At 43.9% G+C, this 27,913-nt stretch overlaps 1 protein-coding gene across 2 annotated transcripts in view; it reads left to right on the forward strand.

Annotated features, from left to right (window-relative positions):
• Ube2h (ubiquitin conjugating enzyme E2 H) overlaps nt 1-27,913 on the forward strand; it is a 98,550-nt gene that overhangs the window by 66,580 nt on the left and 4,057 nt on the right. For both annotated transcript variants that reach the window (XM_027391395.2, XM_027391394.2), the window contains one exon: nt 22,451-22,579. In XM_027391395.2, the coding sequence (XP_027247196.1) occupies nt 22,451-22,579 (129 nt within the window). The remainder of the gene's footprint in view (nt 1-22,450; nt 22,580-27,913) is intronic.

The raw sequence follows: 27,913 nt of genomic DNA on the forward strand, positions 1-27,913 counted from the left end.
GGATCCCCAGAGCTCATGAAAATGCCAGGTGGGTATGGGACCTGTCTGTAATTACAGCCTCTCAAGTTAGACAGAGACCCTGTGCAAGCTGGCTGGTGAGACTAGCCCTGTCAGGGGCCTCTGGTTTGACCGAGAGACCCTACCTCAGTGACCAAAGTAAAAGGAACACAGACACACATGAAAAGGGAAAAAGAAACAGTTTGAAGTACAAGCTTCACTTTAGTAATGCAAACTTAAAATAAGTTCGTGAAAGGCTGAAGAGATGGCTCAAGAATGATTAACAAGCTGCTCTTGCATAGGACCTGAGTTCAGTTTCCTCTACCCATGTCAGGCTGCTGGCAATTGCCCGTGACTTCAGCTCTGGGAGCTCTGATGCCTCTGGCCTCAGCTACCTGCATTCATGTGAACATGCATGCGCGCACACATGCACACATATACATGCACACACATACACATCTACATACACACACACACAATTTTAAACGTGTTTTTTAATGTTTAAAACAAAAATTCTGTGGGCTAGGTATGGTGACCCATACCTGTAATTCCAGTACTCAAGAAGTTGAGGCAGGAAGAACTTTGAGAGCATTGCTGACTTCACAGGGCGAGTGGCTGGAAAATTAAAAACAAAAAAACAAAAAAAGAACTAATACAATCTGTAAGATTGTGAATTAAAAGTGCAGTGATATTATGTATATAAACACAAATGGTTTTTTATGGTTATATATCTCTTAGCCATTCTTCAGTTGTGAAAGCGTAGACTCATCCATTGTAGCAAATCAATAAATGACTGAGCCGGCTCTTGAGAATACTGTGTTGAATGTCACAGAAGCATGAAGAAGAAGAAGAAAAAGAGAAAGCTTTGTTCGTTGGGCTTGATGCCTGCTTGGGGAGCTGAAAATAATTTAAAGTCTATTTAAAGTGAACCAGTGATACTAAAACAAAAGAAATGTGTTTATTTTTACGCACAAGTCCAGATCCACAGTCATAATTAGATACTCCCTTTTCGGTCCCTACCACATGAACTTTTCCTGCACTGTTTCTGCTGAATTCATTTTACAGTTCTCTCCTACATCTCACTTTGACTTGGTATTGGTGTGTATGTGTGTACGAGTGCATGCAATTTTTGATTTGCTAGATTGTTGCCTACCTTAAAGACTGTTAGGTGTGTGTCTGATTTGTCTGGGACTTTTAGCAAGAATGGCTAATAGAGAAGAGTTGCTGAAGGCCCGAGAAAAGAAGGGAAACATCACATTGCTGCATTGTCTGTCCAGCAATGGTTTTCTTAAAGACTTGTGAGGAGAGCCTTTAATACCAGAGCCTGAGAGGCAAAGGCAGAAGGATCTCTAAGGTTGAAGCCAGCCCAGTCAAGAGACCTTTTCTCAAAAAAATTTAAAAATGAAAAAGACTTGTGAGGAGATAAGGAGGGGGGTATATGGGAGGAGTTGGGAGAGGGGAATGGGAAAGGAAGAATGATGTTATTGTATTGTAATCTCAAAATATAAATTTTTTTGAAAAGGCTCATGAGAGTTGTCACTGTGGGTCTATCCACAGCCTGAAGCCACCTTTCCCAAACTAGGTTAGTAGATGAGATCACGGAAGACTGTCAGTCACTAGCAGCATGCGGTCCATCCCTGTCTTCTTGATCATACCATTCAAAAGCATTTCCTCTGTTGAGTTGTCCCCTTATCTTTTTGTGGCTGACCCTGCTTAACCTCAAGCATTACTTTTTCAGAGATGGCTCCTTTCCTAGCCAGCCCATTATGCAGCATCTTGCTTAGTGTATGTTTTAAAGCTGTGTATCCATCTACTGGACTGCAAGTTCCATTGGAGCACGACTTCATAAATTTTGTCCATTTGCAGCTTTTATCTCAAGAAAGACTTGGCTTTTGTTAGTGTTGTAGTTGTTGTTTTGGTTTTGGGGTGTGTGTGTGTTTTGTCATCATGTGTCCACACACACACACACGCGCACGGACGCACACACGCACACACACACACGCACGGACGCACACACGCACGCACGCACGCGCGCGCCAAGACAGGGTTTCTTTGTATTGCATACCTGGCCGGCCTGGAACTCGCTCTGTAGACCAGGCTGGCCTAGAACTCACAGAGATCCACCTGCTTCTGCCTCCTGACTGTTGAGATTAAAAGAGAAACTTTAAGATTCCTTTTGTATGTTAAGGGTGTTCTGCTTGCATGTGCATGTGCACCACCTTCATGCTCAGAGACTGTGGAGGCCAGAAGAGGGGTCAGATGACTTTAAGTAGCCTCTAGGTGCTGAACCAAGCCCAAGGCCTCTGCAAGAGCAGCCACTCTTATCCACTAGCTATCTCTCTAGCTCCTAGCCCAAGAAATTGTTTTGTGATCCTGGATATATACAACAAATATACAAATTAAACATCTACTGGTAACAAGGCTCTTTGTTGTTGTTTTTGTTTTGTTTTGTTTTAGATTTTATTATGTATACAGTCTTTTGCCTGCACGCCAGCAGAGGGTACCAGATCTCATTCAAGGTGGTTGTGAGCCACCATGTGGTTGCTGGGAATTGAACTCAGGACCTCTAGAAGAACAGTCAGTGCTCTTAACCACTGAGCAGGGTTTCTCTGGAACTAGCTCTGTAGGCCAGGCTGGCCTCAAACTCTCAGGACTGGGAATAAAGGCATGCACCACCACTGCCCAGCTACAAATATGTATTTTAAAACAATTTTTAGCATGCATATAATTTTTACCATTTATTAAAAATGAAAGCAAACTTGCATGCTAATGGAGATTGATAAATTTGTGTATTCTGAAAGAGTTAAATATTGACTGAATATTTGATACCACCAAGTGTTGAGCATCTTGGATGTTTTTTAGAGTTCATTGATAATGGTCAATACTGAAAAGGCCACCTGGATTAATATATAATACCAGATGACAGGTATGTTTAGGAACATTTCAAAAGATATTAGAGCTTGATACTTTATGCAGAGGACAAATGGTAAAAATGTTGGTTTTTGTTCTTAAACCATTATTGTATAAGAACAGAAAACTTGCACAGTGAAAACATCTCAGTTCTTAGGACACTGAAGTCTTGGGTCTGAGCTGAGCTATCTCAGGCAGCATTGATGAGTGGCACTGCACATGAGCGTGCACACTGCAAAGCACACACCTGTGTTCAGAACCAGGCTGCCCTGAAGCTCATGGCGCAACACCAGCAAGTGCTGCTGAGGGCTTTGGATTCATTATATGTTTGATTTTGAATTAATTTTGGTTGTTGCATTTTCTAGAAAGTTTAGCTTTTGTTCAAGATTCTTTTTTATTTTTTTTTAATTCCTTCCCTCCATACGGAGCCAATATCCACAGTTGTAAGAAGCTAAATAATAGAGGAGGTGCTTGTCTTGGTATTTTTACGCACATACTTCTAGAATAGTGCTTGCTGTACAGAAAGTCTCAACTGTTGTTGAACTAAAAAGAAAAGGCAACTAGAGTGCACACACTCCCAAGAGTGATTGTGTGTGTGTGTGTGTGTGTGTGTGTGTGTGTGTGTGTGTGTGATTGGGTGGGTGTGTGATTGGGTGTGTGTGTGTGGGTGTGTGGGTGTGTGTGAGTGTGTGTGTGAGTATGTGTGTGAGTGTAGATAATCAGTTATGTGGAAGCTATCACCACCACAAGAAAGATACTTGTTAGCTGTTAGCACACACACAGCCCTAGAGAACCACCAGTCAGTCGACTTATGTTTCTAGATTTATCTGCTCTGAACTTTCTTCATGTACCCTTTGTGATGGCTCTTTTCAGTTTGTATAGTCTTAGAAGGCTCATCTCCATTACAGCATGTATCAAATCTTGTCATGACTGAATATTACTCTGTTGTTACCACATTTTATTGATGTGTTTATCAGATGATGGGCATTTGCATAGTGCTTTGGTAACTGTACAAATTTTTTAAAAATTGAGATGTATTTGATATATGTATGGGTGTTTGGCCTACATGTATGTCTTTGCACTGTGTGTGTGCAGTGCCTATAGAGACCAGAAGAAGGTGTGAGATCTTCTGGAGCTAAGGGTGCTGGGAGCAGAACCTGGGTTCTCAGCAAGAGCTGTCAGTGCTCTACCTGCTGAGCCATCTCTCCAGCCTAGTTCACACATGTTGATGTGGTTGTGTGCTTTCATTTCTCTTTGAAAAGTGCTGCACCATTTTTACATTCCTGTGAGGAGTTGTGCGATTGTCAGAGACTGAAGTTCCACATACCTACACAATGTTAGCATATGTTCTTGTGTTCTCTAGTAAAGCATTTCATAAGCGGCAAGTGCTAAGCCACATTGGTCTAAGAGAATTGAAAGTACGTTTCCACAGCAAGTGTCCCACAGCTCGAGTGTGGCCACTCTGAGGTCGCAGGTAAGTGTAGGAGAGCACAGACACCTGAGAATTGTAGTCAGAGGTGAGGTGACCATGAGAGGAGTTCTCACATTTTGCTCTAAACAGAAACTGTCTCTCTAGAAAAGTCAACGTCAGGTGTCAGGTACTGGTAGAGTTGGTTCAAGTGCCTATGAAGGTTTTGTGGGAGTTTTTTTAAAGATTCATCTGATTTTTGAGAACTGAACTTATGTACCAACCTTGGTGAGTCCTGACTCACTCCGTTTCCTGCAGTAATTCTTTCTTAAGAGGGGTTCAGCTGGTGACACAAGCCTTTAATCCCATCAGTTGGGAAGCATGGATGGAGCAGGCAGAGCTCTGTGAGTTTGGGGCTAGCCTGGTCTACAGAGTGAGTTCCAGAAGTAACCACATTACCTACTATAATTAAAACTACACGGAGAAGCCCTGTCTCAAATAAATAAATAAATAAATAAATAGTCTTAGTACAAAGGCTCCAAAATTCTTTCTAATATAAGATTAAATAGTCAGAAAAGGATGGCTTGTTAACATAAAGATACAACTAAAACGAAAAAGGCTTAGCCTGGCCCCCAAAACTTGTTAAAACACTACATCACCTACTTCTGAGTTCCACAGAGAGAGGCAGGGAGGAAGTTGGCAGGACGTTTGCTGTACAATGGCACAGGTGTGTTTAGAACAGCGATTCCAGCTGAAGTTTCCAATCTGTACTCACCACAGCACTGCTCATGCTAGCAGTAAATTTGGTCCTTCATCCTCTTTGCCAAATACACATGAAGCTTGTTGGTTCAGAAGTTTCAAATTGGAATGATCATAATTTAATTGCCAAGTAATTTTGTATTAATATTGCAAAGAGAATTAATGTGGGTACTTCTGTAAGGTGATGTCATTAGTATAAAGTTCTCTAGTATATATCTAGTAGTTATGTGATGTACTCTTAATGACATTCAGAGAAAATAGCAGATGACAAAATTGATTTGCTCTGTCCTATAGCACAATAGCATCTTTTCTTACATCCCTTCCTGCTCTTGAGACATCAGTGATAAAAGCACTGGAAAACTTAAACTGTAGCCAAGGCGATCTGGATTTCATTGTCAAAGGCTAATGAAATTTAAGAATTGGTAGAGGTTCTGGAGAGGGATGGCTCACCAGTTAAGCTCACTTGGTGCTCTTCCAGGGTTTGTTTCCAGTATCCAAATCAGACACCTCACAACCCACCTTAAAAGCCCAGCTACAAGGATCTGTGTTGGTGTTTTGTTTGTTTGTTGGGAGGCAAGAGAAGTGGGGGAATGAACTTGAGGAAAGCTGGAGTCACCTGAGAAAATGCTTCCACGAGATTAGCCTAAAGTTATTTTTGTTTTGTTTTGTTTTGTTTTGTTTTGTTTGAATCAGTGTTTCAGTGTAGCCCTGGCTGTCCTGGAACTTGCTCTGTAGACCAGGCTGGCCTCAAACTCAGAGATCTGCCTGTCTTTGCCAGGCATAGTGGAATATACCTTCTTTAATCCCAGTACTTATGAGGCAGGGGCAGCCAGATCTGTGTGAGTTTGAAGCCAGCCTGGTCTACAAAGTGAGTTCCAGGACAGTCAAAGCTATGCAGAGAAACCTGGTCTTGGGGGGAGAAAATAAAAATAAAAATAAATGATGGATGTAGGAGGGCCCAGTCTACTAACTAAGGGTGGTGCCACATCTGGGTTAGTGACCCTGGGTACTATAAGAAAGCCACTAGTAGCCAAGCTATCTGCTTCAGTTCCTGGAATTCTTCCTTGGGGTGGAGACAGGGTTTCCCTGTGGCTTTGGAGGCTGTCCTGGAACTAGCTTTTGTAGACCAGGCTGGTCTGGAACTCAGAGATCCGCCTGCCTCTGCCTCCCAAGTGCCGGGACTAAAGGCGTGCGCCACCACCACCCGGCATTCATTAAAATTTTTTAAAGATTGTGTCTTCATATATGCAAACACATGTGGATACATGTATCCACAGAGACCAGAAGAGAGGACATGACATCCCAGGAGCTGGAGTTCCAGGAAGCTGTGGTCCACCCAGTGAATATTGGGACACTGCACAAGCAGTGGGTGCTCTCAGCCCTTGAGCCACGTCTCAGTCCCTGTAGCCATGTATGCTTTTGACGCTCTACTTCTGTCTTGGGTTTCTAGCTCTTATAAATTGGGGCTGGCTTACAGGTGAGAGTTCATAGCTTTGATGGGGTGTATAGCTCAGCAGTATACCATCTGCTAGCTGTGCAGAAGACCATGGATTTGATGCCCGCACTGAAAAAAGGAAAATCCTTCTATGGGCTGTGCTGATAGACAAAATTTGTAATCCTGACAGTTGGGCTGCCTGGGCAGAAAGATTGCAAGTTCCAGTCGAGTCTAATTTACATAGCAAAACATTGTCTGAAAAAACTAATAATGCTTTGTTACTCCAGTGTGCTCTTTCTAGATTCTTTTTTGTTTTAGGTGGTTTTGAGGCAGTGCCTTGCTATGAAGCCCAGGCTGGCCTCTGACACAGCAGTCCTCCTTCCTCCTAGGTGCTAGGTGGCACATATGTGCCACCATGCCTAGCTGTTTGTAGATGTTTTAGTGTAGCTACCTAGACAGGATTGTGAGGTTTTTTTGTGGGCTTTTATTTTTGCTTTTTTGAGACAGGGTTTCTCTGTATAACAACTCTGGCTGTCCTGGAAGTCACTTTGTAGACCAGGCTGGCTTGAACTCACAGAGAAGGTGTACACCACCATGCCTTCCTCTGTGTGTGTATCTTTATGACTGTTGGGGCACAAAAACTCAGCACTGATTCCGTGTATGTGTAGACTCTTTGTGCCTGGATATCATTCTGAGTCTTCTAGACAGAGTTCAAGTAGAACAGCTTCTTGTCAGAACATGGGAGGAACAGCACCTGTTATACACAAAGAAGAAAATGTTGAGGTCTGGCCTTGCTGTCTTTGACAGGGTTTAGCTAGCTCCATGACCAGCCTTCTTTATGAACTGGAACTCTTGAGAAGTCATTTGTATGTGCCTCAGAGAGTAGTTATTTCAGGAAAATGGAAAGAGTTGTTCTTGGAATGAAGAATTTAGTGGATTAGAGATGTCACATTCATTTGGGGTAAGCAACCAGGCTTTTGTGGACTGAATGACGAGCACTCACAAAGATGACCTGGTTTCTTGGGACTGTAGTTACAGGGTCCACCTTAGTTCTTACATATGTAGACAGGTAACCCTGATTTGTTTTTTCGTTGTGTTCATGATACATACGGAAAAAAAAAATTCTTACAAGTGGATTTCTTCTCTCTCTCTCTCTCTCTCCCTCCCTCCCCTCCCCTCCCCTCCCCTCCCCTCGATTTTTTGAGACAGGGTTTCTCGGTGTTATTTTTGGAGCCTGTCCTGAACTCCCTCTGTAAGACTAGGCTAGCCTCTTAACTCACAGAGCTCCATCTGCCTCTGCTTCTCGAGTGCTGGGACTAACGCTGTGCGCCACCAACGCCCGGCCCACAAGTGGATTTCTCACAGATGGATTCTTAGCTTGTAATTGCATGAAGTTATCTTAACCTTTTTTGCTTTTGAGGGTTTCTTGTATGGGGGGGTGTTGTTTTGTTTGTTGTTTTTCAGAACAGGATTTCTCTAACAGCTCAGGCTGTTCTGGAACTCTTGTAGAACAGGCTGGTCTTGAACTCACAGAGATCCGCCTGCCTCTGCCTCCCGAGTGCTGGAATTGAAGGCGTGCGCCAGCACCGCCCAGCTGCTTCTGCCTCTTGAGTGCTACCACCACCTAGCTTGTTTTGTTTTTATTTTAGTCAGTATTTCTGTGTAGCTTTGACTGTCCTGAAACTTGCTCTGTAGACCAGGCTGGTCTCAAACTCAGAGGTCCCCCTGCCTCCCAAGTACTGGGACTATCAGGCCTGGCTTTTATTATTTTTTATTTATTATGTATATAACATTCTGCTTCCATGTATATCTGCACACTAGAAGAGGGCACCAGATCTCATAGCGGATGGTTGTGAGCCACCATGTGGTTGCTGGGAATTGAACTCAAGACCTCTGGAAGAGCAGTCGGTGCTCTTAACCTCTGAGCCATCTCTCCAGCCCCTGGCTTTATTATTATTATTATTATTATTATTGTTGTTGTTTTGTTGTTGTTGTTATTGTTACTGTTACTATTATTATCATACATTAACAACAATTAAATTATTGCCTAGTTGTTAAAATTTTTAATAACAAACTTTAGTGTCACTGTAAGTATACCCCACTGACTGATTACATATTAACTGCCTTCATTCAGGAAGGTTAAATACAAATCCTACTGTAAGATAAGCAAGGTTGTGTCAGTTTGAACTCCAGTGACCTAAAAACCACCCCAGTAAGGTGAGAAGTGTTTTGAGATTTACTGGCAATGAGCACTGCTCATCTGAGATAAATAAGAGTATGCATTTTTTTAAATCACCCTCAGTTTTATATACATTGGGAAAGGAACTACAGTTAAGAATTTTACATGTGTGTTTAGATAGTTTTTATTTTAAATAGACAAATGTTTTGCCTACCTGTGTATCTTTGTACCACCTGCTTGCCTGTTGCCTTCTGAAGCCAGAAGAGGATATCAGATCCCCAGGAACTGAAGGTCCAGACAGTTGTGAGCTGCCATGTGGATGCTGGGAATCAAACCCAGGTCCTTGAGAAGAACAACCAGTGCTCTTAACCACTGAGCCATCCCTCTGGCCCCTCTTCTATCTTGAGACAAAGGCTCACTATGCAGTCTTAGCTGGCCTGGCGTTCACTTTATAAACCACTGTGGACTCAGACTCAAAGACATCCACCTGCCTGTGCTTCCAAGTACTGAACTTAAAGGAATACACTACCATTTCCAGCCTAAAATTCTTTTTTAAATGGTCCATGTACTGGGGATGTTTCTCAGTGGGGAAGCATTTACCTAAAGTGTACAAAGCCGTGGGTTCCATCTCCAATATCACAGCGAATTTGCAAGTAAATAAGTAGTATGCATACATTCATACAATTGGTTCTTATGTTCAGATTGGCGACCTGGCACTTAGCAGAACATGTTATTGTTCTCCAGGTTTTAAGGTACTAAATCTTTGCTGCTGTTCTTTCCCACAAGAACAAAACTACCTGTTTTAAGGTTGAAAATACTGAAAGGTCAAAATACTAAGTGAAATTCACTAAACATATCATGTATGGTGAAAGTTCAATTGTGTAACCAATTCTTAATTCCTGCTCAATTCTCTATTTAGGTTTTATCTCCATAGACATTCTGTCCACTAGAGATTTCACAACAAACATGAGCACATGTGTAACCCATGAGGGCAGTACTTCTTCATTTCATCTACACATAGACTTAAGTCTCTCTCCTCCCCACTCCGCCGGCCCTCCCAGAGCTGTATCTCAATTTTTTGTTCATTGTTTTGAGGCAGGATCTCACTCACAGACTGGCCTTGAACTTGAAGTCCTCCTTGCCTCTTCCTGAGTTTACAGGCTTGGGCCACCAAACCCCGCTAATTATAATGCATTCTTGAATTCATTTTTTAGCAGTTAAGCTGTGAGCCATGAACCAGTCCAGATACGATGTGTGTGCCACAGGTGCTATAGGTGGTCTGTGGTGGGCTGCTCCAGTTAGCTCTGGAATGCTCTGGGCCAGTAGAGATTCGTGGTCTCCCTTTCTCCAACGTTTATTTTAGAGAATGTTACTTTCAACCTCTCCTTTTTAAAAAGTCAGTCAGCATACCTATTTAAGAATATTCCTGATTAACTTTACTAAATTTTTATTCCAGAGGATGTCTGCTACCTTTTATATCCCCTTAACAAGTTTTTCTCACCCATAACTGCAAGTTAGATGCAGTACAGGGTTGTCTGGTTACTGAGGTACATAAGTTTGTAGTTTGAGTATGAAATGTCTACAGCAGGCATATGTGTTAAACAGTTGGTCCCTAGTTGGTTGTGCTGTTTTGGAAGGTGGTAGGAACTTTAGGGGGTGGCTCTACTGGAGGAAGTTGGCCTCCTTTTAAAGCTTAGACCCCAGTGCCTGGGTTGTTAATTCTTTCTAAAGTTCATGGGGCCAAACCATATACCAATAAGACTTTCCTCCTTTAGGCTGGTGTCTGAGGTGGTGGACTTACCAGTATGCAAGCATAGCAAACACGGGGCTAGAGAGATCGCTCAGTGGTTAAGACTTTGCCTCACAACCATGAAGATCTAATCCCAGTGTTGATGTAACTGTGTGTGTACTCAGGTATACCTGTCATACAAATAAACTCTTAACAAAGTAGCTAATGGGTCAGGCATAGTGTGCACGCCTTTAATCCGAGCACTGTGGAAGCAGGGACCGGTAGACCTCTCTGATTTTGAGGCCAAACCTGGTCTATGTAGTGAATTCCAGGATAGTCACGGCTACACAGTGAGACCCTGTGTTCAATAATACTAATACTAATACTAATACTAATAATAATACAGTGTGGTTTGAAAGAGAATGGCCCCCAAAGGGAGTTGCACCATTAGGAGGTGTGGCCTGTGCAGGCGGGCTTTGTGTTCTCATATTCAAAATATGCCCGAACCACACCCAGCGAGGCAGTTCACTTCCTGTTACCTGCAAGTCAAGATGTGGGACACTCAGCTACTTCTCCATTACGGTTTTCACCACATGTCACCCCATGATGATGGACTAAACCTGTGATATTGTAAGCCACCCCATTTAAATGGGTTTTTTTCTTTGTAAGAGTTGCCATGGGCTGGGTGGTGGTGGCGCACACCTTTAATCCCAGCACTGGGGAGTCAAAGGCAGGTGGATCTGGGAGTTCGAGGCCAGGCTGGTCTACAAAGCAGGTTCCAGGATAGGCTCCAAAACGACACAGAGAAACCCTGTCTCAAAAAAACAAAAAAACAAAAAACAAAAAACAAAGCAAAAAGAGTTGCCATGGTCATGTTTTCTCTTCACAGCAACAGAAACCCTAACTAAAACAATAGTATTGCTTTTTTGTAAAATTTCATTGTAGTTTTTCACTGTTCACATACTGTGAGTAGGAGAAAAAAAATTTAGAAATATTTAAACAAATTTTAAATCTGTTATTGCAGTTTCCTAGGAGCTGGTAAAAGATTTTTTGAAATCTATTAATTAGCCTAAAATTATAAAATAACCAAGGGACATCTGGAAGTCTTTAATTATTTACTCTATTTCAATCTCTGTGGTAGTTTGGATGTAATTGACCCCCATAATCTCCTAGGGAGTGGCATTATTAGGCAGTGTGGCTTTGTTGGAGGAAGTGTGTCACTGAGAGAGCAGGTTTTGAGATTTCCTATGCTCAAGATACCGCCCAGTGAGTCCGTCGACTTCCTGTTCCCTGCCAGCCTGCAGGCCACCACCCTCCCCATCATGACGAGAATGGACTGAACCTCTGTAACTGTAAGTGAGCCCCCCCAGTTAAATATTTCCTTTTTAAGAGTTGCCGTGGTTAGCTGGGTGTTGGTGGCGCACACCTTTAGTCCCAGCACTCGGGAGGCAGAGGCAGGCGGATCTCTGAGTGCGAGGCCAGCCTGGTCTCTAGAGCGAGTGCCAGGACATTCTCCAAAGCTACACAGAGAAACCCTGTCCTGGGGGGGTGGGGGGGAGTTGCTGTGGTTATGGTGTGTCTTCACTGCAATAGCAACCCAAACTAAGATCTCTTTTTTTCCTTTCCTTAGCCTCCTCACCACCACTACCACACACAAAGTGTTTGTGTATCCCTGCCTGTCCTGGAACTCGCTCTGTAGATCAGGCTGGCCTTGCACTTACAGAGATCCACCTGCCTCTGCCTCCTGAATGCTGGGATTAAAGGTCTGCACCTCCACCACCTGACCAGCTGTTTTCTTGTCTGTCTGTCTGTCTGTCTGTCTGTCTTGTCTATGTCTATTTTGAGGCAAGGTCTTGATGTAGCCTTGGCTGGCTCTCGAGTACTGGGATTAAGGACTACACCACTTTGCCCAGCTCTACTTCAGTCTTTATCCACCTCAACCCTCAAAGTAGCTACCTTATATAGTAGATAGTCTCTTACCTGATGGAGTAAATGAAGTGAAATTTCATGGTTGGCTTTTCTCTGAGCATGGTAAAAATTCCTGGCTTGTTTGCAAATTGATGGTGAGATTTTGAAAGGTCAGTGGCTGGTTGTCCCCTAGTAGTTAAGGATATGAATAACATGATTGAAATCTTGAGATGACCACGACTTACTTAGCCATAAATTTGAGTTAGCAATGGCCAGAATCCCAAGAAAAGGTATCTGTGTAAGTCACAAAGGAACCGTGGGTTCTAGACCACAGGAATTGATGCCCTGTGGTTTTGATTCATCCTTTGCCCTATCTAGTTGTGAATGAGATTCTTTTTTCTCACTCCTCTTTCAATTTGCTCCTCATTGTATTACAGAAAAAGGAGAGTGGTGACTGGCTGTGACTGCCCAGGTTAGTCAGTCAGACATATATACTGCTCTATTTGGTCCTGTTTATGTTAGGCATAGAGTCCTGGCATGCTGGGCATGGAACTTGCTCTTGAAGAGAAATGAGGTGATGGTCTTAAAGGAGTTTTTTCTAGCTGTAAAGGTGAGAATTTGGAGTCCTGAATGCCCTCTAAGGTCCAGCATGACTGAGACACGGTAGAGTCATTTTGTCAGGGCAGTTACAGAAAGAAAGCCTAACCAAACTCCTTTCTGGTGTCTATCTTACTTAATTTTCTATTGTTTATAGCCAGAGCAACTAATAAAGGAAAGTAATTGGGACTTGGCTCACAATTTCAGAGGGTGAGTCTGTGACCATCCTGGCGGTAGGTCTGGCCTGAAACAATAGCTGAGAGCTTAAGAGCAACCTTACTCACCCCTTTCTTATCTTCAGGTGGGAGGTGGACAGGGAGACTGGGCCTGCCAGTGACACACCCCCTCCAACAAGGCCACACCTTCTAATCCTTCCAAAACATTCTACCCTTTTGGAGCCATCCTCATTTTAGCCACTACAGAACCCAAACGCAAGGGTGTTTAGTGAACCCATACTCCCTTGATCAGAAGGGAATGGGTTTTTTACAAAATTAATTTTAGGTATGTCAAATCTGATAAAACTAGAAATAAAAGACCTATTATAAAGATTTTGTAGTTATCAGCATACATTTATTGCTTTAATATTTTTAAAGAGTCGTTTATCTATTTTACATGGATATTGTATCTGCATGTACATCTTTACGCCAAAAGAGGGCATCAGATCCCACTGTAGATGGCTGTGAGTCACCAATGTGTTTGCTGGGAATTGAACTCAGGCCCTCTGGTTGTTTTTTGGTTTTTTTGAGACAGGGTTTCTCTGTGTTGCTTTGGAGCCTATCCTGGCACTCGCTCTGGAGACCAGGCTGGCCTCGAACTCACAGACATCTGCCTGCCTCTGCCTCCCTAGTGCTGGGATTAAAGGCATGTGCCACCAATGCCCGGCTTTTGTTTGTTTGTTTTTTGAAACAGGGTTTCTCTGTCCTGGAACTAGCTCCTGTAGACCAGGCTGATCTTGAACTCACAGAGATCGGCCTGTCTCTGCCTCCCGAGTGCTGGGACTAAAGGTGTGTGCCACCACTGCCAGGCTTTTTTGGTTTTGTTGTTGTTGTTTGGAACCAGTGCTCTTAACCATTGAGCCATCTAAACAACCCTTTGTTTTCATATTCTAAAACAGTGGGTTAGCTCCCCGAGTGAGTCTACAAAGCTAATTTGGGGAAGGTAGGTGGACAATGTCTCACTTACTTTGTAGCCTTGGCTAGCTGGGAATTCAACTATATAGACCAGGCTGGCCTCAAACTCTGCTTCTGAATGGTGGAATTAAAGGTGTGTGCTACCATGTGCAGCTTACAACGCTCATTCTTTTTTTGTTGGGGGGGGGCATGACTCATTCATTCATTCATTCATTCATTCATTCATTCATTCATTTTGAGACAGGGTTTCTCTGTGTAACAGCTCTAGCTGGAACTCAATCTGTAGAACAGGCTGGCCTCGAACTCCCAGAGTTCTGTCTCTGCCTCCCCAGTGCTGGGACTAAAGGCGTGCACCACCGCTGCCCTGTATCTGTAAATCACAACACACTTTTTTTGCTTTTGTTTTGTTTTGTTTTTTTAAGGGAAGCCAGACCTGTGACAGACCTGTGCAGCCAGCCATAGAATGGGCAGTAGAAGGACAAAAAGGAGGGGTGGGGGTGGCTCTTGAAAATGGAGGTGTGAGGTAGGATGGGGTGTGCACATGCATTTGGAGGTCAAGAGCAACCTTGGGTATTCTTCCATAGACACCTTACACCATTTGAGACAGGGCTTCTCTTCTTTGTAGTGTATAATTTCATCAAATAGCAAAGCTAGCTGGCTGACAGACTCCAGGAATAGGCCTGCCTCTACAGCTGGGATTACAAGTGTATGCATTTTTTCATGCATTGTGAGAATTCAAGCTCAGTTCTTTGTGCCTACAGGCGAGCACCCTACTGACCCCACCCCACCTTAATGTTTAACACCCAATGCTTACTTAGTTTACAATGATAGTATTTTCTGCCTTGAATCTGAAAAGCAAAGAATTTGCAAGTAAAAGTCCCTGAGTGGTTGCAAATTGTGGTTTCAGAGAGGCAAAGTGTGTCACTCTTAGACATTCACAGGATTTTGTTGGTATGTTTTTTTTGAGACAGGGTTTCTCTGTGAAGCAGTTCTGACTGTTTTTGAAACTTGTTTGGAGACCAACAGGCTGGCCTCAAACAGAGATCCACCTGCCTCTGCCTCTGCCTCTGCCTCTCAAATGCTGGTATTAATGTCACGCACCACCACTACTTGTCCTGTCCACGGGATTTTAACCCAAGGGATAAAATGTACTTTCTATTTTAATGTTGAAAGGAAGTAGAGGAAGAAAGAAAAAAACCCAACTTATGGACACTGGCTCATAAACAACCCCCCCCCCAAAAAAAAGTCCATTAGCCATACAATTCCTCTCCTATGGGTGCTTTTTAAAGTTATGAGCCATCTTACTGTGAGTCATTGTGCTTTGAGAATTGGTGAATTGCATGATTCATTTTAACATTCCTTAAGAGATACAGGTAGCTGGCGTCTCTACTCCGATGAGATGTCTCATTTGTATACTATTTTAGGCTAGTCCTTTGCTTAGTTTGAAATGTTTTTATAGATACTTTAGTGCTGTGTGAAACGTCCTGATTAAGAACAGCGGCATTATACTTCTCTTTTTACAGGTGACGAAGTTGAGGTGCGGAGAGGAGAGACTTACAAGATCAGTGAGCAAGTTAGTGGGGGCCTGAGATTAGACTTGAGGCTTTCACCCATTGCTCGTTATTGAGGAGCAAATATCGCTATCGCTGAAGGTAGTGTGGCCCAGTGGAATTTGCAGAGTCAGATGTCCACAGTGCATTTGCTGATAGTTGCTCCTGCTTGCTCTCCTGAGACAGCTCCTTAATGCCTCTGAATTAAATCCGAGTGGAGAAGGTAGTGGTCACAGTAAACAGAGAAAAGTGGTGAAAGGGGGCTTCAGGGAGCCAGGCATGGTGGTACATACCTTTAATCCCTAGTACTGTGGAGGAAGAGACGGCAGTTTCTGTGAGTTCCAGGCCAGCCAGGGCTAAGTAGGGAGGGCTCCTCAATGAGAACTACTTCAGCTCCACACCCAGATGTTTGGGATTGAGCCAGAAACCCACACACAAATAGCCACTCCCTTCCCTTCCTGTTAGACTTTGGGGACAGCAGTGCATGGTACTCCCTGACTGTGTGCACACAAACTTGTAGCCTGTGTGTACAGAATCCTCTAGGACGTTTTTACCTTTGGGAAATAGTCTAAGAAAGAAATTCGCTGTGAGGAAGGGTGTTCATAATCTCAACAACCAGGAGGCTAAGGCAGGAGGATCACCAAGAGTTTGGAGATAGACTGGGCTATAGAATGAGACCCTGTTCTAAAAAAACAACAATAAAACAGAGTTTATTGTGAATTTTTCCTAAGATGCCTGTCATTCTTTCTTTTATTTACTTATTTTTGGTTTTCAAGACAGGGTTTCTCTGTGTAGCTCTGTCTGCCCTGGGACTCACTCTGAAGACCAGGCTGGACTCAAAACAGAGACCCACCTGCCTTTGCCTCCCAGTGTTGGGATTAAAGGTGTGTGCCACCACTGCCTAGCTGTTTTTATTTCTTAGTTTGTTGTTTGGGACTTCTGACAGCACCTTTGTTTAGGGGTTTTTGTTTTGTTTTGCTTTGGTACCCAGAGCCTTCCAAGTGCTCTGTGACTGAATGACACGCTAAGCCTCATGTCTTATTTTAAATGAGAGTGTCTGCACATCTTCATGTGCAGAACGGGCTTCTTGGCTCTTTTGTTACTGCTGGCCATTTGAGGGAGCTCCCACTGCCTCCTAGTGGCCATGCCCAGAAGGTGTATCATCTCCACCCAGAGCTGATGGGGACATCTTTGCTTTTGCTGCTTTCCTGTTTTGCAGATTCACCACATCGGTAACAATGGAGCACAGGAAGAACGAACCAATAATTAAGGGTTCTTTTATTTGTTTGGAGCAAACACATTGGCAAAGCTACTTATTGGTACCTTAAGGAAACTTAAAAATAGTAGGAAAGTTTATGAAATCTCTTCCTGGGACACAGGCAAGCCCTGGTTATATAACAGGTAGTCTGCAGTATTTCTTCAGCCCCAAAACCCTTCTGAATATCAAAGAAAACAAAACCTAGACTTTATTTTTAAAAGGTTTTGTTGTTGTTTGGTGGGGACATTGAGCAGTACAATCCTTTTCAGCAGCCCTTGTCATCAAAGCGTGGCAGTGGGCGTCCTCAGCTCTGTGGGGCCATTCCCTATGCCCAGAGACTGGAAAGTAAGCACATTGCCACTGTGAAATTGCTGCAGAGGCAGCCTAGACATTGTGTTAAAGCCCATTCTGCTGGCTGTGCTCTTGTGAGAAAGGGAAACTTTGGAGAGAGCCAAGCCTGTCTCTAGGCATGCATGGCTCCCCTGAACACTGCACAGTTTTGCTACAGACATGGATGTCATGCCCAGATCGCTGAGTCCCCCCAAAATCAACAAGAAGACCAAATCCTGTAGGTAAAAGCAAAGAGTCTTTATTCAAGTTTGAACTCTGTGAATTGGCACAATCAGAGAGCCTTGAGCTCAGTTGGGGTGGGGTTTTTTGTAGCAGAGGTTGGGGTGAGGGTGTGTGTGTGTATATATAAAATTTATTGGGGGGAAGGGAAGAGGGAGAGACAGAGACAGTGACCTGTCTCAAAGAATCAACAGAGTCGGGTAAGGGATTTCTAAAGTTCCAGACCCCTGATTGGCTGACATTTGTCTAGGGGTCTTGTGAAGGGGGATGTGTATGTGTGCTGGATTAAGGGACAGCAGGTGATAATGGGTGGTTTCCTGGAACCAGGTATTGCCTTCGGGGCAATTTAAAACTCAGGCTCTATTGAACTTGTCATGGCTGGGCCCTACAATGAAGAACTTGCCTTTTCATGAAAGTTTCATGCATTGACAGAAGGAGCAGGGGTGGGGATCAGTCTTTTGGGCAGGTTATATAGCCTGTGTGCCTCAGTGTCTTTATGTGTGCAATGGATTGGTGGTAGTAACCACCTCATTAGTTGTAGTCAATACTCACCTAAACTCAAAGTTCATCTGGCCAAACCAGGTGTGGTAGGTCACACTATAATCCCAACAACTGGGGGATGCTGAGGAAGGAGGATCAAGAATTTTTTTTTATAAATTTTATTTAAATTAGAAATAGTCTTATTTTACGTATCAATCCCAGTTCCCTCTCCCTTCCATCCTCCCAGGTCCCCCACCAACTCCCCCCATCCCATCCCCCATCCACTCCCCAGGGAGGCTGAGACCTTCCATGAGGGATCTTCAAAGTCTGTCAAGTCATTTGGGGCAGGGCCTAGGGCCCTCCCCTGAGTATCTAGGCTAAGAGAATAGAGGATCAAGAATTTGAGGGCAGCTTGAGTTGCACAGCAAGGTTTTGGCTTGTGGCTAGTGTCATGGGTTCCTCTGCTACTGATGTTGCCATCATTCTGTTAACTGTGACAGTTGATAACTCTCCTGCTCTGGCATTCTGGTTTGTACAACTCTTATTATTTATTTATCTATTTAATTATTTATCTGTCAAGACAGGTTTCTCTATAACAGCTCTGGCTGTCTCCAAACTAGTTTTGTAGACCAGGCTGGCCTTTAGCTCCCAGAGATCCCCCTGCCTCTGCTTCCTGAGTGCTGGGATTAAAGGCTTCAGTCAGCACATCCAGGATAGATTTTTTTTTTTAAGACTTATATGCTAATTATGTATACAATGTTTTGCCTCCATGCCAGAAGAGAAGAGGGCACCAGATCTCATTACAGATGATTGTGAGCCACCATGTGGTTGCTGGGAATTGAACTCAGGACTTCTGGAAGAGGCTCTTAACCTCTGAGCCATCTCTCCAGCATATATATATATATATATCAGGGTTTCCCAGTATAGCTTTGGAGCCTATCCTGGCACTCAGTCTGGAGACCAGGCTGCCCTCGAACTCACAGAGATCCTCCTGCCTCTGCCTCCCAAGTGCTGGGATTAAAGTTGTGTGCCACCAACGCCTGGACCAGCCTAGATTTTTAAAACTATAAATGTTAATGAAAGTCTTAGAGGAACATGTTTTGTTTTGTCTTCTTGGTTAAAATTTTAGCACTTACGTCCTAGTTTGGGGGACTTTATTTACTGTCATTTGGTTCCATGGGGCTGTGGTGAAGACAGTCTTTAAAGCCCAGGTGGGAACCTCTGAGGCATATCTTCACATTCTGGATGGAACTGCTCTGTGAGAACAGACTGAGCAAGCCACCCAGAGACCTGCTATAGGGTCTGCTGCCCACGTACGAGTGTTTAAAATTAGGCCTGAATAGAACAAAAATTGTAGTTCCTTATTTACACTCACCGTATCTTTAGCAGACACATGTGATTTGTAGCAGATGTTTTGGACAATACAGAAACAGGGCATTTTTATCTCTGCATAATGTTCTGTTGAGAAGCACAAGTCTACAGTGTTCCAGGAAGTGAGCAGGAATGGTGTTGGGGAATGGACCTAGGGCGTAGAGAGTGCTAAGTGAGCTCACTACCACTGCAGCAGCCACTCCTTTTGTGTTTACCTTTGGCTGCTCGGGTGCCACAGCTGCAGAGCTATACTGAACAGATGTTTGTTGGCCACAAGATCTAAAGTATTTACTCCAATCTTGTATAAAAGTTTTGACAATCCATATATATATATAACAGGTTTTTTTCACCCTTGCCATAAATGTCATTTTCATCCAGACCATTCTTTGAGTGAGTCCTATGTATAATAACACTTTAATAGCATCCATGGTCTTTACCCAGTAGATGCCAGTAGCATCCCACCCTGTTGTGGTGACCAGAAATATTTTCATATACTCCTAGATTCCATGGGGAACCACAGGTCTCAGGTGGTGAGGCTCGGCACAGTACCCACTAGTAACTGTGTAGGCAGTCATTGTAAAAATAGACCAAATCCAGTAAGAACAAGTAAATAAAGAACGGCAGTTTTTGTTACTTCAGTGGTCCTTCCAGAGACAGGAGTGTTTATTTATGTGCAGGGTAGCTGCAGTATGAAGAGGAATGGAGGCACTGAGGATGGAAATGACATCACCTCTGAAGTGAGGGGGAAGTGTGGACTGTGTTTGCCCAGCTTTTCAAGGCTGGGGTTGTGTTTGCTGTCTACAGATACCGTCTGGGTATGCCAGTAAGACAAGAGTTAATATTAGCAGTAGATTGCTAATCTGCCTTGTGGTTATTTATGGTTATAAGTGGTTTGTACAGGTTTCTGCTTCCCCCACCCTTGGGGTTTCTCTGTGTAGCCCTGGCTGTCCTGGAACTAGCTCTGTAGACCAGGCCAGCCTCAAACTCACAGAGATCTGCCTGCTTCTGCCTCCTGCCTCCCAAGTGCTGGGATTAAAGGCATACACCACCATCCCAGGCTAGATTTCTCCCTCTCTTATTTTGAATAGTTGAAGACCTTGACCAATAGAAATTAATGCCAGCCCATTTTTACAGTTCTGGGCCTCAGAGGGATCATGAATTCAAGGCCAACTGAGCTGCTTAGTGGGGTCTTGTCAAGGGACTTGGGGGACAGAATATTAAATATCAATTCCTATAAAAAATTTTTTTCATTCTTTTATTTTCCCTTTCAAAGCAAGAGTCAAGTAAGCAGCCCAGGCTGTCCTGGAATTCACTGGGTAGCCCAGGGTAAGCTTCAACCTCATGGCCGTCCTCCTGCCTCACCTCCTGAATGCTTGGCCTTGCCTGTGATCCTGAGGTTTACCTAGGAGGTGAAGCAGGAATATAAGGGCTTCTTTTAGTACGTGTCAAGTTTGTAGCCAGCCTAAGCTATGGGAAACTCTGCATCACAACCAGCAACAATAATTATACAATAGAAGGCTTTGGAAATTGTGAAACATGACTATTTTAATAAATTACTCATGGGACTGGAGAGATAGTTCAGTGGTTAAGAATACTGGCTGCTTTTCTAGAGGACCCAGGTTCAATTCCCAGCACCCATTCCAGGAGGATCTGATGCCCTCTTCTGGCAGCTGTGGACACTGCACACATGTGGTGCACTGATGTACATTCAGACATAATACAAAATAATACATAAAACAAAAATGATTTTTTAAGGGAAATTAACTCACTTGGGGCTGGTGAGATGGCCTGCTGTGAGTGAGCGGCCTGCCATCTACAGAGCCCATGTGAGGTGGAGGAGAGAACCACCTCCACAGGGTTGTCTCTGGCTTCAGTCCTCATACCATGGCACGTGTGCCCTCACAGTCATCAGACATGTGAGCACACAGTGGTAAAATCCTTTAAAAGGAAGAAAAATTGCAGGTTGGGGTGGATTATTGGGATATAATTTTCAATAAATCATGTGTTCCCAAGTCTCAGTTTGGGAAATAGAGTAAATTAGAATTGATAAAACAGGGCTGTGGTCATACCAGTCTGACACATGGCCCTGGATTGGAACTCCCATCAGCATAAAAATGGGAAAATGGAGGTATGGAAAGGTTGAGGAAATTGCCCTTCAAAGAGAATAATATTCTGTATATCCTGATTCCTCAAGTTTAAATTTTTTAAAATGTAATTGATGTTAAAATGATTGTGTTATTGTAGAACACACCTTTCTGGAAAACCATCCATGTGGTAGTGAAGTATTTAAGCAGGTGAGCACGGTGGAAGACAGCAGGTGTTGGGGAATGGAGAGGTAGATAGCTTCTCAGAGTGGCCATTCCACTCCACTGGGCAGCACAGTAGAGCTGGGCTGCAGTTGTACGTGTGAGAGAGCCCAGATGATGAGGATGTGAAAACCTGAGAACTGGCCCTGCCCCTTACTCAGGACTCAAGGAGTGAGCTTGCCAGGACAATGCAGGAGAGCTCCCCCTGGTGGTGAAGACCGAGGAGAGCTGGCAGGCTGACCAACCTTGCAACTACCCAGACCCAGAACCAGGATAGATCCACCGCCTCTGTGATCTGCTAGGACATGGGCGTGGGAGGTCTTGTGGACCCAGGGCTACACAGGGCAGCAACAGGATGTCCAGGAAGAGTCCCAGTGAGGGCCCAGTGTCAATAGTGTAGCAGAAACCTGGAACCAGACCGATGATTCTTTGCAATGAACACCTCCATGGAAATATGTATGGATTAAAGGGATTTGCTGTGTGCCTCACTCTGTTACACTGCAGCTTCCATGAGGAGACTTTCCCTTTTTCTTTTTTTACTAATCTTAAAATTTATTTTGTTTTACTTGCTGGGGGGGGTTTCAGGGACCTATTCAAGGGGACAAGAGGTGAGTGGGATTGGGAAGCATGATGTGAAAGACACAAAGAATAAAATATTAAAAAAAAAAGAGTGCTTACTGCTCTTGTAGAAAGCCTAGCTGGTACCAGCAGCCCCTGGGCTTCAGGGGCACCTGCACAAGCATGATGCACATAAGTTAATGTAGCCAAAATACACATTAAAGTGATCTTTCTTGACAGCTGTTATTAGGTGAAATCTCGTGTTCCCAACAATGAAGTATGTGTGTGTGTTTGTTTTTTTTCAGATCTTACCAATATATTTGAGTCCTTCCTTCCCCAGTTGTTGGCCTATCCTAACCCCATAGATCCTCTCAATGGTGACGCTGCAGCCATGTACCTCCACCGACCAGAAGAATACAAGCAGAAAATTAAAGGTAAGGTGGCATGCACTTTTAGTTGGCCATTTAAAACTGCCTTAAATTACTCAGTTCCTGCTAGGTGGTGGCACATACCTTTAGTCCCAGCACTCGGGAGGCAGGGGCAGGAGGATCTCTGTGAATTCAAGGCCAGCCTGTTCTGCAGAGTGAGTTCCAGGACAGCTAGGGCTGTTACACAGAAGAAACCCTGTCTTGAAAAACAAAAAAAAAATTACTCAGTTCCTTGTAGTTTTTCTCTAATCTAAAAGGAGACCGATGTCTAAAAGGACAGCCGCTGTGTGAGTGGCGTGGCGCCATTGGCTGTCCCCCAGGGTTTAGAATACTGCTTCCACATCCTTAGGACCACTTGCTACTGGGGCTGGAGTTGGATTCAGAGAAAAATGAGGTTGTGAAAGAACATCTAAAACTGTTTCCTGAATTGGATGATCAGCTTGCCTCCTCTTCTCCTCTTCAGTGTGTTCTGTGGTTGCACTATACCCATAGCCCTGGCTTGCCTCTGTATCTGAGAACTTGCCTAGTAAGAAAGGTGTAGGTGCATATGGCAGTGACACCAGATAGAAAAGAACTTGAAGGACGGCACTGTGTCTGCTCCCCCTGCACAAATGGTTGGCGTGCCCTTGTGTTAGTGATGTGCCTATCTGAACAAAATGTGTCAAATCCGTTTGCCAACAATGGCCGTAAACGTATGTTAGAAAGCTTGAATACATAGGCCTTCCCCTTAGCTGTGCAAAGCTTCAGTTACAGGAATACCAGGGGACCATGTGTTAAATAATAGTTCCCCTCTGTTTTGTTTTGTTCTCACCCTGTGGCCTGTAGTTCACTTTCTTAGGTCTCAAGTACTTTAAAAATTTAATATCTAATTTAATACAGTATAGTAACCTACATATCCAAATCAGCCATATAGTTCAAGAAAATTTTGGTTTCAACCAAATAGAATTTTGCTAGGAAACTGTGCTAACATTTTGACATAGCCTTCACTTACCAATGTCTACAAAACATGGATATTTATGAAAATATTCTATAGTTCTTACACTCATTATGCCTCAGCAATATAGTATTAACCTCACTGTAGTACAGGTCTGCTCTGGTCCTAGTTAGAGCAGGACCGAGACCTGTGTTCATCTCAGGGACCGACCCTCACTTGATGTGGTGTCCATGTTGAGGGTCAGTTTGCCCCTCTTGGTGGTGTGAGATAGTTGTGGCTGTTAGACTTGAGTGCAGCCTGTTTTCTATTGTGCACTGCCTCACCCATTTTTCCTTTGCCCTTCAGGAAATAGAGGTGCCTTACCTTATTTCTCAAACTCATCCCCTCGCCAACTTTTATCCTTAATCCCATGGCTGCTGGAATCCCACATTTCCAAAGCCTTGACTGCTCCCATGAGCCCTCCTGTGTCACAGGCAGCTTTTGTCCTTGCTTCCCCTTCTCTGCTGACCCTTCCAGTTCCCATCTCCCTGGTCTTGCTGCAGCATTGCCGCACTCTTCCTTTCTGAACCACATCTCAGATGCCACTCTCTCAAAATGTGACCATTCTCTTACAACAGGCTCCCTGTCTCCCCTGAGTTGTTACTCTTGGCTTCAGGTAACCCCCCAGGTAGATGGACTCAGTGGATATGTTTAGGCCTGACCCTTCTCCTAGCTTGTCTTTGGACACTACAGTGGCAATCACAGCTTGGTGTACTTGCATTACAGAAAAGTCCATAGTTTTTTCTCCCTAGGCATTAGCATTTAGATCTAGCTGCTGCTATTGAAGAATGCAGATGTAGGGGCCTGGAGAAATGGTGGCTCAACAGCTAAGAGCATGGATTACTCTTTCCTCCCGGGTGTCATAGTCATCACTGTTAATATTGCCATGAAGAGCACCATAACCAAAGCAATCTATAAAGGAAGCATTTAACTGGGACTGGCTTACAATTTGATTAGTCCATTATCATCACGGTGGAGAATGTGGTGCTGGGGCAGTAGCGAAGAGCTCACATTTGAACCATAATCTGGAGGCAGAGAGAGGGCAAAACTGAGCTAAAGATAGGTCACTTCTCTGCTCAAAACCTTTGCTAGTAAGCCAGACACAGTGGTACACATCTTAGTCCCTGCACTCAGGAGGCACAGGCAGGAGGATCTCTTGAGTTAGAGGACAGCCAGGGCTGCATAGAGACTCTGTCTCAAAAACTAAACAAAAAACCCCTTTGCTAGTGCAATGGGAGATAGCTCAGTCATTAAGGTACTTGCCTTGATAGCATGAGTAAGAGCAACAGGGAGGCTCCTTGGAGCTCACTGGCTGGCCTTTTCAGGGTCAATGAGAGACCCTACTTCAAAAAAGAAGGTGGAGAACGGTAATAACAAGAGGCCGGGCACCGGCATGTGGCCCCCGTGCGAATGTGAGTGTGTGCACGCAAAGCCTGTGTTGGTCAGCACCAGCCTGCCGGGGTCATCTCCAGGACTGGGTAGCCTGCCTCTTTCCCTTCCTCCCCTGATTGCCCCATTCTGTGGCTGTCTAGTTGGATGAGTTCAGGCACTGAGGTGTATTCACTGCCTCTGTTAGTCACGAGAAACTAGCATGCAGAGCAGTGCTTCTCAGTCTCCCTAATGCTGGAAACCCTTCCACACAGTCCCTCATTCTGTGGTGACCCCAGCTATAAAGTTGTTTTCATTGCTACTTCATAACTGTAGTTTTGCTACTGTTATGAATTGTAATGTAAACATCTGCTATGCAGAATATCTGATATTCAACACCCGTGGGAGTAGTGACCCACAGGTTGAGAACCACTGCTACAGAAAAACACAAGATTCACTTATTTACATGCATCTAACAAGACCTCTACATTCTGCCTCATTTTCTTCAGCGTTTAAGGACAGCTGGAGGTATAGCAGATAGAGCGGAGTGCTTGCCTAGCATACACAAAACTCAGCACCACATACATAAACTAGGAATGGTGGCACATGCCTGAGGACTTTGAGATAAGGGAGGTCATGGGTTGTATATAGATCTGTAGAGAGTTTGAAGCCAGCCTAAACACATGAGACTTTGGGCGGTGATGGCACGCTCCTTTAATCCCACCGTTTGGGTGGCAGAGACAGATGGAGCCCTGAGTTTGAGACTGAACTGTGTAGAGTGAGTTCCAAAAGAGTCAGAACTACAGAGAAAAACCCTGTCTCGAAAAACTAAAAAAAGAAAGAATAATGTTCAGTTTTTTATAACCCAGCCACACAATTTTGGTGACCCCAAGACTTTAAATGGACTGTTCTGTGCAGGGTTGACATATCATGGGGGCTTAAGTGGCTATAACTGCCTCCCTCAGCCTTCATCCAATTCCTGTCATGGTGCACCTCCTCTGTCAGTGACGTTCGTTGTTAAGTTCTTGGCCTTCTGCAAAGCCTTGTTCTAGTAAATGCTTCATTGACATTTGTTTCTTCGACTATCTTAAATTTGGTGTGACAGATGTAACACCTTCTGTGAAGGGAAAGTAGAATGGCCAGCCATGAATCAGAAATAAAATCCCTGGGCTGAAAAAGTGGCTCACTGGTTAGCAGTGCTTGGTGCTCTTTCAAAAGACACAAGTTCAATTCCTAGCCCCCACATAAGAATGGCTCACAGCCACCTATAACTCAACATCGGGGCCCACACCTCTGGCCTCTTTGAACACACCTGCACCTGTGCACATACATACACATAATTTAACATTTTTCTTATTCTAAAAAGTTTGAAGTTTGAACCCTGTTTTTCAGACAGGGTTCCTCTGTGTAGCCCTGCCTGTCCTGGAATTTGTTCTGTAGACCAGGCTGGCCTCAAACTCACAGAGATCCACCTTTACCTCCCAAGTGCTGGGATTAAAGTTGTGAGTTGCCTCTGCCACCACCACCACCCAGCTTTTTCTTGGTTTTTTGAGACAGATTTCACTGTGAACAGTGCCCTAGCTGGCCTGGAACTCAGAAAGATCTGCCTGCCTCTGCCTCCTGAGCCCTGGGATTAAAAGGTGTGTATCATGACCAACTGTAAAAAAGGACATTTTTAACGAGGCATAATGGAACATGCCTATAATCTCAGCAAGGGGGTGGGTAGAGCAAAAAGGTTAGATGTTCAAGGTCATTCTTAGGTTAAAATCAAGTTTAAGACCAGCCTTGAATACATGAGATCTTGTTTCAAAGGGGAAAAGAAAATCTTAACCAAGTAAGAGCTACTTTAATCTCACAATCTTAGTATAATGATCCTGTTGTGATTATAAAGAGCTCTAAGTCTCAGACCTACAAATTTCTTCATAAGGCATATATGGCTGAGTGTGGTAACACTCATCTGTCACCTCAGCACTTGACATACAGGGGCAGGAAGCTCACCACAAAGTTGGGTTTTTCAAGACAGGGTTTCTCTGTACAACAGGTTGGCCTTGAACTCAGAGGTCTGCCTGCCTCTGCCTCAGAAGTGGTGGGACTAAAGGTGTGTGCTACCAGCAACAAAGTGTGCTTTTAGCAACAGCTTTATTCTTTATTCAGCACTTAAATTCATTTTCAGCCAGCACATTTGGCCTAGGCTTTTGAAGCATAAATCTTGATGTGAATAATGCATGGAAGAACCACTCGGCTACTCCTGAGCCTCCTGCCACATGACAGCTTGTTCCTGATGAGCAGACAGTGACCATTATTGCTTTCTGCTTCCAAACTCCAACAGTCAGAACCTGTATAGTTACTCTACAGTAACAGCCCTGAGCTGGCTGTAATTACACAGCTGCCGGTCAGAGGACTATGGGGTGTCCTGATAACCACTGTGGAGTCATCTCTAGTCCTGTTCTACCTGGGAAAGAAATCACTTTGTAACATGGAAAGTCAAGAGTGTGGGCTGCCCATTTTACCACACACTAGTCACCTCCTCTTTGGAATCCCCCTTGGCTTTTAGTGATCATAACAACTCTTTTTTTCTTTTTAAGCAAGATTTTTCTAAATCTTTGTTTTTAAAGATTTATTTATTTATTTATTTATTTATTTATTTATTTATTATGTATGGTGTTCTGTCTGCATATATCCCTTCAGGCCAGAAGGGGGCACTAGATTTCATTGCAAATGGTTGCTGAGACTTGAACTCAGGACCTCTGGAAGACCAGCTGCACTTAACTTCTGAGTCATCTCTCCAGCCCCAAAAGTGGTTGGTTGGTTAGTTGGTTGGTTTTTTGGGACAGGTTTTCTCTGTAGCTTTGGAGCCTGTCCTGAAACTCATTCTATAAACTAGGCTGTCTTCGAATTCATGGAGATCCACCTGTCTCTGCCTTGAAAGTGCTGGGATTAAAGTCGGGTACCACCACTGCCCAGCTGATCATACAGCTCTTATCCTGGTCTAGCAGGGA

This window comes from Cricetulus griseus, assembly GCF_003668045.3.
Source record: "Cricetulus griseus strain 17A/GY chromosome 1 unlocalized genomic scaffold, alternate assembly CriGri-PICRH-1.0 chr1_0, whole genome shotgun sequence".
In the NCBI taxonomy this organism is placed as follows: Eukaryota; Metazoa; Chordata; class Mammalia; order Rodentia; family Cricetidae; genus Cricetulus; species Cricetulus griseus.